The sequence below is a fragment of the Myxine glutinosa genome, chromosome 2 (assembly GCF_964187855.1).
Source record: "Myxine glutinosa chromosome 2, kmMyxGlut1.1, whole genome shotgun sequence".
Classification (NCBI taxonomy): Eukaryota; Metazoa; Chordata; class Myxini; order Myxiniformes; family Myxinidae; genus Myxine; species Myxine glutinosa.
In genome coordinates, this window is record NC_136262.1 from 110,769,909 (window position 1) to 110,786,363 (window position 16,455).

At 46.5% G+C, this 16,455-nt stretch overlaps 1 protein-coding gene across 5 annotated transcripts in view; it reads right to left on the bottom strand.

Annotated features, from left to right (window-relative positions):
- The window catches only part of LOC137421428 (NEDD4-like E3 ubiquitin-protein ligase WWP1), a 118,611-nt gene that overhangs the window by 46,295 nt on the left and 55,861 nt on the right, over positions 1 to 16,455 (bottom strand). For all 5 annotated transcript variants that reach the window (XM_078771415.1, XM_068107477.2, XM_078771414.1 and 2 more), the window contains 5 exons: positions 15,018 to 15,246; positions 11,448 to 11,543; positions 6,570 to 6,744; positions 6,268 to 6,313; positions 1,143 to 1,227 (listed from right to left, as the gene is read on the bottom strand). In XM_078771415.1, coding sequence (XP_078627541.1) covers positions 1,143 to 1,227; positions 6,268 to 6,313; positions 6,570 to 6,744; positions 11,448 to 11,543; positions 15,018 to 15,246 — 631 coding nt within the window. The remainder of the gene's footprint in view (positions 1 to 1,142; positions 1,228 to 6,267; positions 6,314 to 6,569; positions 6,745 to 11,447; positions 11,544 to 15,017; positions 15,247 to 16,455) is intronic.

Consider the following 16,455-nt stretch of genomic DNA (forward strand, 5'->3'; position numbering starts at 1 on the left):
GCAAACAGACAAACAAGAAATATGTTGTGCAGAGCACGATACTTGTGAAATCCGTAAAATAAGTTGTTGGCCTAAGATGACCTCAAAAATACTTGGTGGTTGAATTTAGTGACCAGATATGCAAGTCCTCTTCAAATTTCAAGTTAATCGGATAAAAATTGAGGATTTTAGAAATTTGGCCTATGTTGACCTTTTGGCCTACGTTGACATTTTGACCTATGTTGACCTCAGAAATAGTTGGTGGTTGAATTCAGTGACCAGATATGCAAATCCTCTTCAAATTTCAAGTCAATCGGATGAAAATTGAGGATTTTAGAAATGTAAAAAAAGTTGGTGACCTTTGGCCTATGTTGACCTATTGACTTTTTGACCCCAACAACAATAGGCTGCTTGCTTATGACTAACTCTACCATTTGGTGAAGTTTCGTGAAGATCGGTTGAAAATTGTGACCTGTAGGTGACTGATATACAGACAGACAAACAGGCGAGAAATATGTCGTGCATAGCACGATACTTGCAAAATCCCTCAAATAAGTTGTTGGCCCATGATGACTTCAAAAATAATTGTTGGTTGAATTCAGTGACCTGGTATGCAAATCCTCTTAAAATTCCAAGTCAATCAGATGAAAATTGAGGATTTTAGAAATCTGACCGATGTTGACCTTTTGGCCTATGTTGACCTCAAAAATACTTGGCAGTTGAATTCAGTGACCAGATATGCAAATCCTCTTAAAATATCAAGTTAATCGGATGAAAATTGAGGATTTTAGAAATTTGGCCTATGTTGACCTTTTGGCTTATGTTGACCTAAAATATAATTGGTGGTTGAATTCAGTGACCAGATATGCAAAGCCTTTTCAAATTTCAAGTCAATCGAAGGAACATGGAGGATTTTAAAATTTTTACAAAGTTGGTGACCTTTGGCCTATGTTGGCCTATTGACCTTTTGACCCCAAAAACAATGGGCTTCTTGCTTATGACAAACTCTACCATTTGGTGAAGTTTCGTGAAGATCAGTTGAAAATTGTGACCTGTAGGCGATTGACATAGACAAACAGACAAACAAAGACAGAGCCAGACAGAATAACGCACAATACATTTAAAATCTTCGATTTTTCAAGAAACAAAATGCATAGTCTCACCCTTGTGTGCGAGGATCTTCCCATTGGGTGGTGTGTGTATTGTGGTTAACAAAGTACACACGTCCACTCTGCTCTATTCGCTTTTCTTTGGGATAATGATTGCAGGAAGGAAGGAAGGAAGATGCAACAAATACGGAAAACATTCAACGATCATGAAGCAATTTCATCCAATAAACCATTGTATGAATACCATGGCAAGATTGTACGATGGATTGTATATCTATATATATAAAGTAGAGTTGGCCTCTGTGTCTGTATCCTGATCTATCTATGATCTCTAAGATCTCGAGAACCCGTGGACGGATTTGCGAGCGGAAAGTACTGTTCGACTCGGGATGGTCCCAGGAATGTCACGGAGACATAAACATTTAAAAAATTTCGGGTTTTAAAATTAGCGTATTATTAGCACTAGCAGAAGAGAGAGGGATTCGAAGGGAGGGAGCGCAGCGCTTCTAGCGCTTCTGACTACAGCACACCTTAAAATTAAAAAAACTTCGGGTTTTAAAATTAGTGTGTTACGCGTAATTAGCGCTAGCAGAAGAGGGAGGGAATCTAAGGGAGGGAGCGCAGTGCTCCCTCCAGCGCTTCTGTTAGCGTAATTAGCGTATTTCGGAACGTTAATTTTTCAACTTCATTATTCGGAATCAGTACGTCCCAGAGAACCTTCGTAACGTTAATTTTTCAACTTCATCCGATTGACATGGGACCAACGGCATGTGACAAAGAGTGAAACATACAGGCTACATTTATTTGACGACAATGAGTTCCGACTTCCGACCTCGGTGGGATGACAGGCTGAGTCAACCCCCCTGGTGTGAAGGGGGAGGAGGAGGGGAGGGGGAAGAGAAGGGGAGGGGAACGAGGGGGAAGGGGATGGAGGGGGGGGAGGGTGGGGAGGGGGAGGGGAGGGGCCCTTCTTCCCCTGGGCACCCCCGCACCCTTCCCTCCCCCCTTCCCCTCCCCCCTCCCCCCTTCCCCCTCCCCCCCCATTCCCCTCCCCTCCTCTTCCCCCTCCCCTCCTCCTCCCCCCGCTTCCCCCCCTCCCCCCCTCCCCCCCGTTCCCCTCCCCTCCTCTTCCCCCTCCCCTCCTCCTCCCACTCCCGTGCAAAGCCGGGTACCTCTGCTAGTAGATAATACAATACAATGGAGACAGAGAGGGGCGGGGTGGAGACAGAGAGGGGCGGGGTGGAGACAGAGAGAGGTGGGGTGGAGACAGTGAGGGGCGGGGTGGAGACAGAGAGGGGCGGGGTGGAGACAGAGAGGGGCGGGGTGGAGACAGAGAGGGCGGGGTGGAGACAGAGAGGGCGGGGTGGAGACAGAGAGGACGGGTTGGAGACAGAGAGGGGTGGGGTGGAGACAGAGAGGGGCGGGGTGGAGACAGAGGGGTGGGGTGGAGACAGAGAGGGACGGTGGAGAGACAGAGAGGGGCGGGGTGGAGACAGAGAAGGGCGGGGTGGAGACAGAGAGGGCGGGGTGGAGACAGAGAGGGGCGGGGTGGAGACAGAGAGGGGCGGGGTGGAGACAGAGAGGGGCGGGGGGGAGACAGAGAGGGGCGGGTGGAGACAGAGAGGGGTGGGGTGGAGACAGAGAGGGGCGGGGTGGAGACAGAGAGGGGCGGGGTGGAGACAGAGAGGGGCGGGGTGGAGACAGAGAGGGGTGGGGTGGAGACAGAGAGGGGCGGGGTGGAGACAGAGAGGAGCGGGGTGGAGACAGAGAGGGGCGGTGGAGAGACAGAGAGGGGCGGGGGAGAGACAGAGAGGGGCGGTGGAGAGACAGAGAGGGGCAGGGGTGAGACAGAGAGAGGCGGGGGTGAGACAGAGAGGGGCTGGGGTGAGACAGAGAGGGGTGGGGTGAGATAGAGAGGGGTGGGGTGAGACAGAGAGGGGTGCGGTGAGACAGAGAAGGGTGGGGAAGAGACCGAGAGAGAAAGGTGAGAGGATGGAGGGGGTTAGCCAAGACAATGATATGTTATGTGTTATGCTTAATGAATGCACACACGCGTGCACACACACACACACACACACACACACACACACACACACACACACACACACACACACACACACACACACACACACACACACACACACACACCTCCCCATATGAGCATTTTTGAGTGGACTGAGACAGCTCGTTAAAGCATATAACGTGCATAAACACACCAACCCGAAAGCACTAAAGCTTTCGCACAAAGCACAATATCAATATAATAAAATATTGAGTACAAAGGCTTGAAACAGGCCTTTGTTCACCCATTGATGTACTTTCTACTTTTTAAAGGAAATAAATAAATTAAATAGATTTATCGGCATAGCAGGAGGGCCACATTCTTTGAATTTTATTTTTAATTTGATATATTTTGCTTTCCTTATTCGAAGACGTCCCCACGGAGTACACAGGCGCGACTGCAGAAGCCTTGCCGTCGATCCTGCTGGTTAATTATTTTTATTGTACTCAATTCCCGCTGGTTAATTATTTTCGTAGCACGAAATAAAGTTGCACTTTGGACACGTCTTTAATATTTACTTTACTCAATGTATTGTTGTTGTTGTTTTGTTTGGGGTTTTTTTTGTATACAAGATCGAGGCTCATGAAACAGCCAACATTAATCACACAAAAAGTCAAACCGACACATAAAACACAAAATAAGGGGAGCAGCAGACAATATGGGGAGAGAGGGGGAAGGACACAAACATAACATTTGAGAGCAGGGACATTGAGAGAAATGTGGGAGGGAGAGGGCTTTGGGGGAGGTGGGAGAGGTATAAAACATATTGACACTACAAGGACTTCCAGGAAAGAAGTTGGAATTTCAAAAAAGTATCTGGGGTGAATTAGCGGGGGTAGAAAAGATCAAGGTTTTGGATGGGGGAAGATAAGAGATGGTGGTGAACAGCTGTTTTAAATACCTGGAGGGAGGAGTGGGATTGAAGGGAGTGGGGGAGTTTGTTCCAGAGGTGGGAGAAAAGGGGATTGAAAGAGTGAAGGTGAGCAGAGAGCCTAGATTTTGGCAGTTTAACCATAAGAGGGTTGCTGGCAGATCTTGTGCGACCTGTAGGAATATTTTGGGGACAGAGCACAGAAGGAGCTGGGGGAGGAAGGCCGGAGAGGAGTCGGTAGAAGACAGAAAGACCACCAACCCGCCTGCGGTGAGTGGGTGAAAGGCCCTCGGAGATAGCTTCATCGCAGGAGATTCCAATGATTCCGAAAGCTTTGGTTTCAACTGCGTGAAGCCGAGATAGGTGTGAGGCAGGAGCACCAGCCCAGAGGGGGGAACAGTATTCCATTGAGCTGTGGATGAAAGCCTTGTATGTGGTGAGGAGCTCAGGTGTGCCAAGGAAGGACTTCGCACGACGGAGGATGCCCAGTCGGCGACTGGCTTTGGAGGCCAGCTTGGAAATATGGTTTTCCCATGAAAGATCATGGCAGATAGTGAGACCGAAAAGCTTGAGCCACAGAACTTCTTGGAGAGGATTGTTGAGAAAGTAGATGGGAGGGTTTTCCAGTCGGTCTTTTCTGAGAGACATCGTAAGAGTGTGAGATTTGTCAGGATTGAAAGACATGTTGCACTTGTTTGACCAGTCTGTGATTTTGTCCAGGTCTGCAGAGAGTGAGGAGGCTGCAGACTGCCGATCTGAGGGATGAGGAATGGAGCTGCAGAGAGTGGAGTCATCAGCAAAGAGATTGAGAGAAGATTTTCCAGAGTCGGAGAGATCATTGATGAAGACCAGAAAGAGCACAGGGCCCAGAACACTACCTTGGGGAACTCCAGCCAGAACAGGAAGGGGAGATGAGAGAAATCCATTCAGGGCCACACGTTGACTACAACCAGAGAGGAAGTCCGCAAGCCATGCGTGGAGATTTCCATGGATACCATAGGAGGCGAGTTTGGTGAGCAGAGCTGGGTGCCAGACCGTATCGAAGGCACGTGACATGTCAATGGAGACAGCTCTGATTTCCTGTTTGACATTGAGGACCTTCATCCATTGTTGAGAAAGCAGAAGCAGCATGTCCAGAGTAGAATGACCTGGGCTGAATCCAAATTGATGGTCAGAGATCAAGCCATTGGAGAAAAGGAAGGTTTTGATATCCGAAGCAATGATGGATTCCATGACTTTGCTGATAATTGGGAGCAGGCTGATTGGTCTGTAGTTGCAAGGATCTGTTTTTGCACCTTTTTGTGTAAAGCGGTAATGTTTGCTGATTTCCAAGATGCTGGCAGATGACCTTGAGCAAAAGAGAGGGTGAAAAGAACAGAGAGAGGGTGAGATAGAGCGGCAGAGCAGGATTTTAGGACACGTGGGCTGATGCCGTCTGATCCAGTTGCAGAATCAGAGTCGAGGTTTGACAAAAACTTCTCGACCTTGTCAGGAGAGAAGGACAATTGTTGAAACAGTAGAAAAAGTTAAGTTTAATGCTTTGGCAATATTGGAAAGGAGTAAGGACAGCCCTGCTGAAAGCTGAATAAAAGAACTACACTTCGTTACAAGAATTGTTAATGTTGTTAAATCTTTCACGTTTTACTACAGATTTTGATACATATTTAGTGTATGGGATCCGATCCTCAAATCTGAATCCAGATTTTGATGACATGTTTTTATTGGTCAGTGACAGAAGATAGTGTTTCCAAGCCAAGACATGTTTCAATAGGACGAAACAAATTGGTGGCTTAAGAACCCAGTAATGTGACAGTGGGCTGACCAAGATGGCGGACCGCCATTTTGGTAAGGCTTTTTTTAATGAGTACTCCGTTAATCATCTTTAAAAAGGGTGTTTTATCACACGCAAACACCAAATTTTCATTAATGCACTCCCTTTGAGGTCGAGAAGTATGCATGCAAGGTTTGGGGCTGCTACTTTTCATGGATTTGGAGCTATGGGGGAGGTGTGCATGTGTGCGCATGCGCACACACACACACACACACACACACACACACACACACACACACACACACACACACACACACACACACACACACACACTAAAATAAGTTTGTGCTGGTAACGTGAGTTATTTTTTGATGTGTGAAGTGTTATTATACTCGTCATAATACTGTGATTTCAAACAATTTTATGGGATGGTGCCAGCCAGAAAGCAATGAAGTGATAAACATGAACTTCATACCCCAGCCTTGAGGAAGAGATCCAAGGGGGTCATTTTCACCTTGCGTCTGTGGAACAACAACAACAACATAATTATAATAATTAACGTGTGACACTCAAACTCCAAAAATAGACATTCTGTCTGTAGCATCTTCATTATTAAAATATGCTCAGCTCAAGCTTGATGGTGGTGAAGTTGTAACGCAACTCAACCAACAGTCACCGTGATTTTTCATTAACCTCGATTTTATACAAGAGCAAAAAGAAAGTGATCCCAAAATTCAAACTTTGATCCTGATGTTAAACATCATGCTTGAAACATGCCTGAATCAGAAAACGCTGGTTAAATTGCTGCATGGCACCCTGCAATTGGCTCCGCTGCGACTGCCACTGCTCAAAGTTCCGGACAGACTCTGTCGTAGGTCGCTGCCAGGTTGTTGTACGAGTGTTGTGGTCAACATAATATACTCGGCCACGAGGGTCTACCCGGCGTTCCCACCTGTAAAGACATCGGCAGAAAATCAAATAACTGTCACGTTGAATAAGGCTAACATAGGAGACACTACTCACTGCTGCCAGTCTGCCACCTATGAATGATCTCCAGCCTTGCATATGCAAAAGCTACCCATCTATATATATAAAACACAGTTTGTGTGTGCGTGTGTGTGTAATGTTACTGATAGACTCCGAAACGGAGAGGCTCACGTGCTTGATATTTGGCATAGACATGGCCATTGAACCTGGGACGAACATGGCCGAGACAATATTTGACGAGATCCATATTTTTTATTCATATTTACCTCAGCGCATTTCAGCGAAGTACCCGCTAATCTCAGCCAGTGCGAGCAGCTCGCTGATTCGCTCAGAGCGATCACGTGATGTTCCATCCCGTCACACGTCACACGTTTGCACGTAATTCAGGGCGAAAAGCCATTGGGTTTTTCACCTTTATGCGACTGTGTTTTGTGTCGATTTTGTGCGATATGAATTAAATTTTAATTCATATTTCGTGTTTACGAATTCGAATACGAAGGATTTCCCCTTTCGATTTCGAATACGAATCGAATACGAGCTTGAGTCGAGAGGGCGAATGTACGGGTTGGGAATGTGCGGGTCTCCCTTCCTCCGCCCTGCAACGCCGGTACTGGAGGACGTGGGTCACAGGATCGGTGAGTCTCCAAAATCCGCTTCGTGCTCTTTCGAAGATGCAGGACGATGTCGCGATTGTTGTGCTGCTCTCCGACCATGAGAACTGCAACGTCATTGTTGACTGGCCCTCCCCCTGCCGTCCTCCCCCTCCCTCCCCCTACCCCTTCTCCCCTCCCCCCTCATTCCCCCTCCCCCCTCATTCCCCCTCCCCCCCCATTCCCCCTCCCATTCCTCCCCCCCTCCCCCTCCTTCCCCCCCTCCCCCCTCTTCCCCCCTCCCCCTCCTTCCCCCCTCCCCCTCCCCCTCCTTCCCCCCTTCCCCTCCCCCTCCTTCCCCCCTCCCCCTCCTTCCCTCCTCCCCCCCTCCCCTCCCCCCCACCCTCCCCCTCCCCCTCCCCCCCATCCCCCCACCCCCCCTCCCCCCATCCCTCCCCCTCCCATCCATCCCACCCCTCCCCCTCCCATCCCTCACCCTCCCCTCTCCGCCTCCCCCTCTGCTCCCCTCCCCCTCTGCTCCCCTCCCCCCCTCTTCTCCCCTCCCCTCCCCCCCTCTTCTCCCCTCCCCTCCCCCCCTCTTCTCTCCTCCCCTCCCCCCCTCTTCTCCCCTCCCCTCCCCCCCTCTTCTCTCCTCCCCTCCCCCCCTCTTCTCCCCTCCCCTCCCCCCCTCTTCTCCCCTCCCCTCCCCCCCTCTTCTCCCCTCCCCTCCCCCCCTCTTCTCCCCTCCCCTCCCCCCCTCTTCTCCCCTCCCCTCCCCCCTCCCCTCCCCTCCCCGCCCGGCAATGCCGGGTACTTCTGCTAGTGTTAAATATATTTTAGAAGGCCAACATGACTGGAGGAGCATTATCCATGTACAAGTAAGTATTTCAGGCAACCTGGCCCTAGTGAGCATGGAACTGATGCCCCACCACCTGAGTGAGTTTGTCTCACTTGTTTGACGCTCATATCAAAAGTTAGCTCCTTCATCGTTATGGAGACCCAAATGCAAGTGCCACACTGACCATTGCCTCGTATTGACCAACAGACATCTGCCACGCACCAACCAGCCTGAAGCTAACAAACTCATTGCAGAGGGCATTCGGGGTGATTAAACATAAAAATAAAAAAAAGATTTGTTCAGCGTGTAGCCTGACATTTTATAAATGCCATGACAGATTGCAGCCATTATTTTACTGGCACAAAATCTTGACGCAGCATCTTCAGGCTTCAAACCATAACTGAGTAAAACACTTTGGAATCAATATGAGACCTACAAATATGATTCCAATAACTGATACAGGTCGTATCTGTGAAGTAATACTTATAAGTTTTGGGGTAAATGAAACTCGTGCACACAATGGCCTTTAGGATTGAACGGTGAAAACCAAGGCCTTCAAAAATTATTGGAATTTCCGACAATGAAGTGGTGTCCATCCCTGGGCCTATCCTTTTCACCTCACAGACGTGTCGTGGTCTCACTGTCTTCTTTCACCTCATTTTCGGTCTTGCACCCTCTGCCCTTTCCATGCTCTGTACCCCCCAGGTTTCTGCAGACCGCACATAGTCTGCTAGTTTCCCCCTTCTGGTGAAACAACCTATGTCCAGGATCACCTCCACTCATTTGTACCTCTTTTTTTCCTGCCTGTGGAACCAACTTCCACATCCTCTTCAATCTCACTCTTTTTCCCCCCTCCAGGTTCTCAAGACAGCTGTTCACCACCATCTCAGACCATACCCAATCCACAACCCCGATCCCTTCTACCACCATTAACTCTTCAAGCCCACCTCTTTTCACACCAATTTGTCATTTTAAGGCACAGCAGCACTCATGGGGCATGCGATGACACTGTGATCAAACTCTTTAGTTGGAGACTATTTTTCAGCTCAGTTTCATCCAGTACAACTATTCTAGATGACTGCTTGTATGACTAGTTTATGAGAGTTCTCTCAACTTGGTCACTAGTTTGATTAATCAGCTTTTACAGGTTTGCATTCATTGTTCTATCTGTATGTTGAACAATTTGACTCATCAGCTTTTCTCAGCCAAACAATCTTATGGTCACAGTCTCAGCATTTCTCTTCTTAAATCCAAGCTGTTCGCCAACCTCTACTCTTCTTGGAATTAGTTTCTAAAATTTCATTTTTTTAACACGATCCCGATCGCACATGCCCAGAGAGGAGCGAGATTTTCTTTTTTTTTACTCTCTTTGTTGACCGACTATTAATTTCTCTTCCACATTCTCCACTCACTTCAATCTTCGAACCCAGGAAGATGAAACTTTCCAATATGAAAAAACGTTTCTTTTTGTAAACGTTGATACATCTTCCTCCAACCCTGACTCCAACCCTGACTCCAACCCTGACTCCAACCCTGACTCCAACCCTGACTCCAACCCTGACTCCAACCCTGACTCCAACCCTGACTCCAACCCTGACTCCAACCCTGACTCCAACCCTGACTCCAACCCTAACTCCAACCCTGACTCCAGTGGCTCGTGAAATTTTTTTTAGGTGCCCGCAAAAAACCGCGAATTCGCAGGACACATGGCCACGAATAGAGAAGCAGGTCGCAATTTATCAACCACAAATATGCAGAACCCACGAATAGTGGAACCGTGAATAGCGGGGTCTGACTGTATTCCATTTCTACTCAGAGGTAGAAATCTTCCATTTCTTTTTGCAGTTTAAAAAAATATTTTCTGTTGGATTATTGTTGCTTTCATTAAAAATTAAGGTTTCTCTTTCTATGTGATATTAACATGGGCAATATTTTTAAAAATAACTGCTCACATGTTAGTATGGTGTTCTCTCATGTAGTTTCGTCCAGTACATTCCATATCCCAAAGATAACTTACAACCAATTTCTTCTAGTATTTAGTTATTTATTTGGGGGTCCAGTCTTTGTCTGCCTTTTCTGTTATTCCCTTTGCTGCCTCTAATCTGCTTTAGCTCACTTTGCTCTCTGATCCCAAGGACCCTCTCCAGCAACTGCGGAATTTACGAGTTCACCTTTCTGGTTAAAATTCCAATATTCAGGCTAGCAATATACATCAAATCTTTTGTTCCTCACCTCTCCAGTATGTGGAACCACCTTCCACTGGCTGTTAAATCCCGCTCTTCCCTTCAGGTTTTCAAGCGGTGCACCACCATATAAGGTTATCCCCCATCCTTACCCACAATATTTATTACCCCCATAAACCCTTCCTCACCCAACACTCTTACTTGTAGGTTGCAGGATTTCCATGCTGCCTCTCTCTCTCCTCTTACCCCATTTGTTCGGTCTATTGCTTAATGTGTCAATCAGATGCTCCGCTGCCCTACTGTCATTTCATGTCCTCCTTCACTCCACGCTTCCAGAAACCTCAATCTTGTAAAGAGTAAATCAACATGTCATTTATGTATTTGAGATGCTGAAGTGAGGATCTTGAGTCGTACTGCCTCTAATTTTGAAGAATTTTTTTATATATTTAGTCCTCAAAATGTTTTCATTTTCCATGTAGGCCAACTCTCTGTGACTCATATATTGGGAAGAGGGGGTAATCTCTTCCTCCTACATACTCCAGCAATACATTTTAATGCCTCATTTTTAGTACAGATTGTAGATGATAGTGTTGTTGTTATTATTGTTGTTGTTATTATTGTTGTTGTTGTTTTTCCACTTTGCTGGAGAGTTCTGTCTCATAGTGAGGTTAATTGGTGCCATAATCTTCTTTCCTTATCTGAACTATCCTCCATACCAACCGTTACATTCTCCTCATCCATATTTCTCCTGCAATGGCTCACTTAACAGCTCACCATTGGCTTGGAATTGCACGCAGGGGACAGCACAGACCAAAACACCCCCGACATATCTCTGTGAAAACTGCAGTGTATAAATAACAACAACAATCAAAGCCGATGCACAAACTCACATCGAAACAGTTGCTGCTTAAAATCTACCTCTGTCATCACAAAGCCAGGCTGAATGAGGTTACCTGACTAAATGGAACCAAATTAATACCCTTTCAAGCTTGAGAATAATTTACTGCTCCTATTCAGATTCTATTGCTTATGACATTTCTGTTATAGTATGACCAACCCAGGTGGCAAGGGCTGCGGTCTCTCCCAGGTCGTGGTCTTCGTGTTGTGGTCTACAAAATACAGGCGGCCATGTGCATCTTTTCTCTGCTCCCACCTGAGGCAAAAACACAAGCATTTATATTGTGCTTGGAAGAAGAAGCCATCCATTTATGCAGCACATATGATAAAAGGGAGAAGAGGGGGAGGTAGTGTTGAATTGATGTTGAAAAAAAGGAAAACTCAAGGAGGACTATGTAAGAAAAAGAGTGTCAGGTAGTTGGGAAAAGGAAGAGAGAAAAGGAAGCAAGTTGAGATGAGTAAGGGTCTGTGTGGTGTAAATGAAGATGAGGAGGTTAAAAATATGCGATTTTAAAATAATTATTGTCTATATAGCAGGGATCCACAGAAAATCCACATCTATCTATAATTCCAGTAATCTCTGTGTGTATGTTTGTATGTTTGTATGTTTGTATGTTTGTATGTCTGTATGTCTGTGACCGCTGTTTCTCGACAACCACGGGTCCGATATACTTTAAACTTGCCAGGTATATTGCTGGGGACCCGAGGATGTGCCTTTTCAAGGTTTCATATTAATCGGAGAAGTAGTTACCGAGCTATGTCCAAAAAACGATTCAACCAATCAGAGAGCAGCGAGCTATCACGTGTGCCGAACGTGGCGAACAGACTCTGCCTCGGACGGCACATTTGAGAGCGTATTCATTTATTTCACGTTGGCAAACTATGTTGCCGCTATGTTGGCGTTAAACGATGTTTTAAAACTAATTAAAACTAATTTGCGATTCTTTCGCTTTCCTGCGCGTTTGTGCATGCTATGGCGATTTCTTTACCAAACTCCGCAAGCCGTTCGCTTTGGACCAAACCATTTCATGTAAATAGAGGGGGGGGATTGTCACCGTACTCGCAAGCCGTTCGCTTTGGACCAAACCATTTCATGTAAATAGAGGGGGGGGGATATAATTTTAGATATAGATATAGTACGGGCATGCCCTAGTCTATCTATAATTCCAGTAATCTCTGTGTGTGTGTTTGTCTGTGTGTATGTCTGTGTGTCTGTGACCGCTGTTTCTCGACAACCACGGGTCCGATATACTTTAACCTTGCCAGGTATATTGCTGGGGACCTGAGGATGTGCCTTTTCAAGGTTTCATATTAATCGGAGAAGTAGTTACCGAGCTATGTCCAAAAAACGATTCAACCAATCAGAGAGCAGCGAACTATCACGTGTGCCGAACGTGCCGAACAGACTCTGCCTCGGACGGCACATTTGAGAGCGTATTCATTTATTTCACGTTGGCAAACTATGTTGCCGCTATGTTGGCGTTAAACTATGTTTTAAAACTAATTAAAAGTAATTTGCGATTCTTTCGCTTTCCTGCGCGTTTGTGCACGCTATGGCGATTTCTTTACCAAACTCCGCAAGCCGTTCGCTTTGGACCAAACCATTTCATGTAAATAGAGGGGGGGGATTGTCACCGTACTCGCAAGCCGTTCGCTTTGGACCAAACCATTTCATGTAAATAGAGGGGGGGGATTGTCACCGTACTCGCAAGCCGTTCGCTTTGGACCAAACCATTTCATGTAAATAGAGGGGGGGGGATTGTCACCGTACTCGCAAGCCGTTCGCTTTGGCTTTGCGAATGGACCAAACCATTTCATGTAAATAGAGGGGGGGGATATAATTTTACATATATATATAGTACGGGCATGCCCTAGTAATGTAAATTGTGACTTCAAGTTCTCAATCATGGAGTCCTCAACTCCCCCTCCCAACGCCAAACCCTCAACTCCCCCACCCCAATGTCCTGAATCCTCCCATCCCCACCCAAGTCTTCAACCCCATATCCTCAACTCCCCCACCCCCGCATTCTCAACACCCCCTCACCCAACCCAACCCCAAGTCCTCAAACACCTTCCCCACTACAAGTCTTCAAAATGCCCTCCTAACCCAAAGTACTCAAGCTCCGAGCCCGAATTACTCAAGCTCCTAACCCAAAGTACTCAAGCAATTTCACACTAGGAAGCTGAATTTCTGGGCCTGGTGCTCCCACATTACAAACATGGCAATGACCTCTCTGTCTTCTGCCACCTATTTTCTCATCTTGCACCCCAGCCATTTCCATGTTCTGGCCCTCCAGGTTTCTTCAGGGCACACGTGGTCTGCCAGTAACTAAATTCTGGTAAAATTCCCAAAATCCAGGCTCATCATTCACCAGGCTCAAAATCCAGTTATTTGTTCTTTTCTCTCACCGATGGAACAAATTCCTCAGACTATTCAAACTCATTATTCCCTCCAGGGCTTCAAGATGGCTGTTCACCTCCGCTATGGGCCATCCCCATCCATACTAATCATCTTTTCTGCCCTCACGAACACACCAAACGCCCACCCCTTCTTTTTCATATTATCATATTTTCTCCCCTCTCATCTTTCTGTTTATTCTTCCAATTCTGTTATATTCCTGGTTTTCCCTCCTTCTCGCAACCCACTTCTTCCTGAGTTTCAGCTATTTAGTCCCCATCTCCTCTTTCCCCTCCCCTGGTTGTCAATCTTCCCTTCACCCATTCTTCATCCAAGGGTCTCTCTACCCTGCTGATTGTGTGTTACAATTCTTTCCACCATGTTCTTTCTGTTGCATTGTATTCTCACTCTTACATGCTCAGAAACTTGGGATACAAGCAAAAAAAATTGCCGCATATCTGTAAAAGGATACTTCACTCTTTTCCTTTTCCATTCTACCCACTAACTCCATCTTGCCTTGTCACTTGCCTTTCAAATTAGCATTTCCCTTATAAAAAAAAACAACAACAACGAAAAACAGCCACTTATTAGCTTATCAGGAATTGGAATTCCAGATAAGGTATTGTCATCATGTATCGTCCATCCATCGCCTATTTCGACTTTTAGGTGCAAACCGCTGGACCGATCCTGCTGAAATTTAGCAGCAAGGTTCTGCTCCCGACTGGTAACGGGAGTTGCAAAGCTCGTTCCGGTCATGTGACCGGAAGTGTGTCAAAATGGCAGACTTAGTAAATTCCTTCAAAAATCTTTTTCTCCAGACCCACCAGTCAGAATGCTACCAAATTTGGGTTACAACCTTAGGCCAGGGTAGGGATGTTAAATTGTGGAGGTCATGCTGATCACGTGACCGGAAGTGTCACAATTGCCTACAGTCAACCTTTTGGAAAAAAAAATCGGTCAAATTACCTCAAAAATTTTCTTCTCCAGACCCATCAGTCAGAATGCTACCAGATTTGGGTTGAAACATTAGGCCAGGGCCCAGATAAGCTCCAGGTCCAGTAGTCCTATTTTTTTTTTTCAATCCCTGCTCCAAATCTACCAGCTTTATTAATTGGGTACCTGCAATGCTGTTAAAATATTCTACCTTACTGTAATGCGTGTCGTACAAACCCTCTCATTATAAGTTGTCAATTAAATGTTGTCGGTGACCATGCTACCAACATATTCGGACTCTATTCAAATTTTGCTGTTTTTTATCTGAAATGTTAAAGTACGGTATTTTAATTGAGGATGATATAATATATGTGCAACACATCCGGACTGCTTACATACCCTGGGGGTAATGGTTGCTCCGGCCTTTGCCCCTCCGTTTCCGCCACTTCCTCAATCCTGACGCTCTCGCCAGATGAAGGCAGTGCGGGGGGCATCAGCGTGCCCTGTTCGCATACCGAGCTGGGAATTGAGGATCTAGGTGAGACAGGTTGAGGTGACTCTGAAGATTCCCCCAACGCTGCTGGCAAACTAGAAGTACTTGAAGTACTTTGTAAGATGACAGGTGAACCTAAAATTAACAACAACAACAAAAAATATCACACTTTCCAGTACACACAATATTTATTGCTGTATTTACAATGGAAAAAACATGATGGTTAACCTGCAAAAGCAACTTTTATTGCTCTTATTTGATAAACACATATATTAAACTCTTATTTGATAAACACAAGTAGCATTACCTGGAACCCAAGGAAGACAAGATTCATTATACCTTTATGAATGAATATGAATGAATGATCGTTTTAAGGCCATTTTCCCCGCTAGAGCGGGGGTTAGCCTTGCGGGCCCCATGACAATCATGGTTCCCTGTTTGAGGCAATGTTTTTATGGCCAGATGCCCTTCCTGACGCCAACCCTTGGTCACGCTCTTACGATGCGCAGGGAATCGGGGTACACACCGTGATCATTCATCCCAGCAAGCTGGTACTCAATTTGCCGACCTCGGAAGGATGACAGACTGGGTCAACCCCCCTGGCGTTAATTCAGTGATCGACCGGGATTCGAACCCAGGATCCTAGGATCCCGGATGCCCTTCCTGACGCCAAATCATTATACCTTTATGTAAAATTTAAAAAACATCAATTACCTTGTCTATTGTGTTACATTTATGGGGGTGGGGGGTAGAGATTACCTTAGAAGAGATATAACTGTATAGAGTAACATGGTCTGTGTGCGAGCAGGCAGAAAATCTTGATGCAAGAAGTAGGGATACATCAGCACAAGGATTGTCTCTTTGAATGTGCACCATACCGAGGGTGGTGCTTTGTAATCGATAGCGAGGGATTAAGTGAAATAAATGTGCGTACAAACCTCCCTGTAAACATCTACTGGGTGCACCAGGTGACAGCTCTGTAGAGCAGAGAAGAGTGAGGCAGATCATGGGACTCTGCCAGGCAAGGAGAGAGGAGAGAGGAGGGAGGGGGGAGGGGGGAGGGGGGTGGCGGAGCTACGAAGCTGAAAAAAAAGGCGCAAGAGGACTGCACTAGTTCTGAGGAGAAGGGGAAGGAGCCTGTATCGTACGGGCTCAGTGCGCTGAGGAGCCTGCCATTTGTGAGATAAACTGGAATGGTTTTGAGGAGAATTGGGGGTGAGGAGAGCTTAAAAGGTGGTTGTCCTGCCTGCCTGCCTAGGCCTTGTGCCTGTGTCCATCTGTCTGCTGCCTGTTCATATCCTAATCACCTCTTCATCATCCGGTCTCATCACCCTGCCCATCACC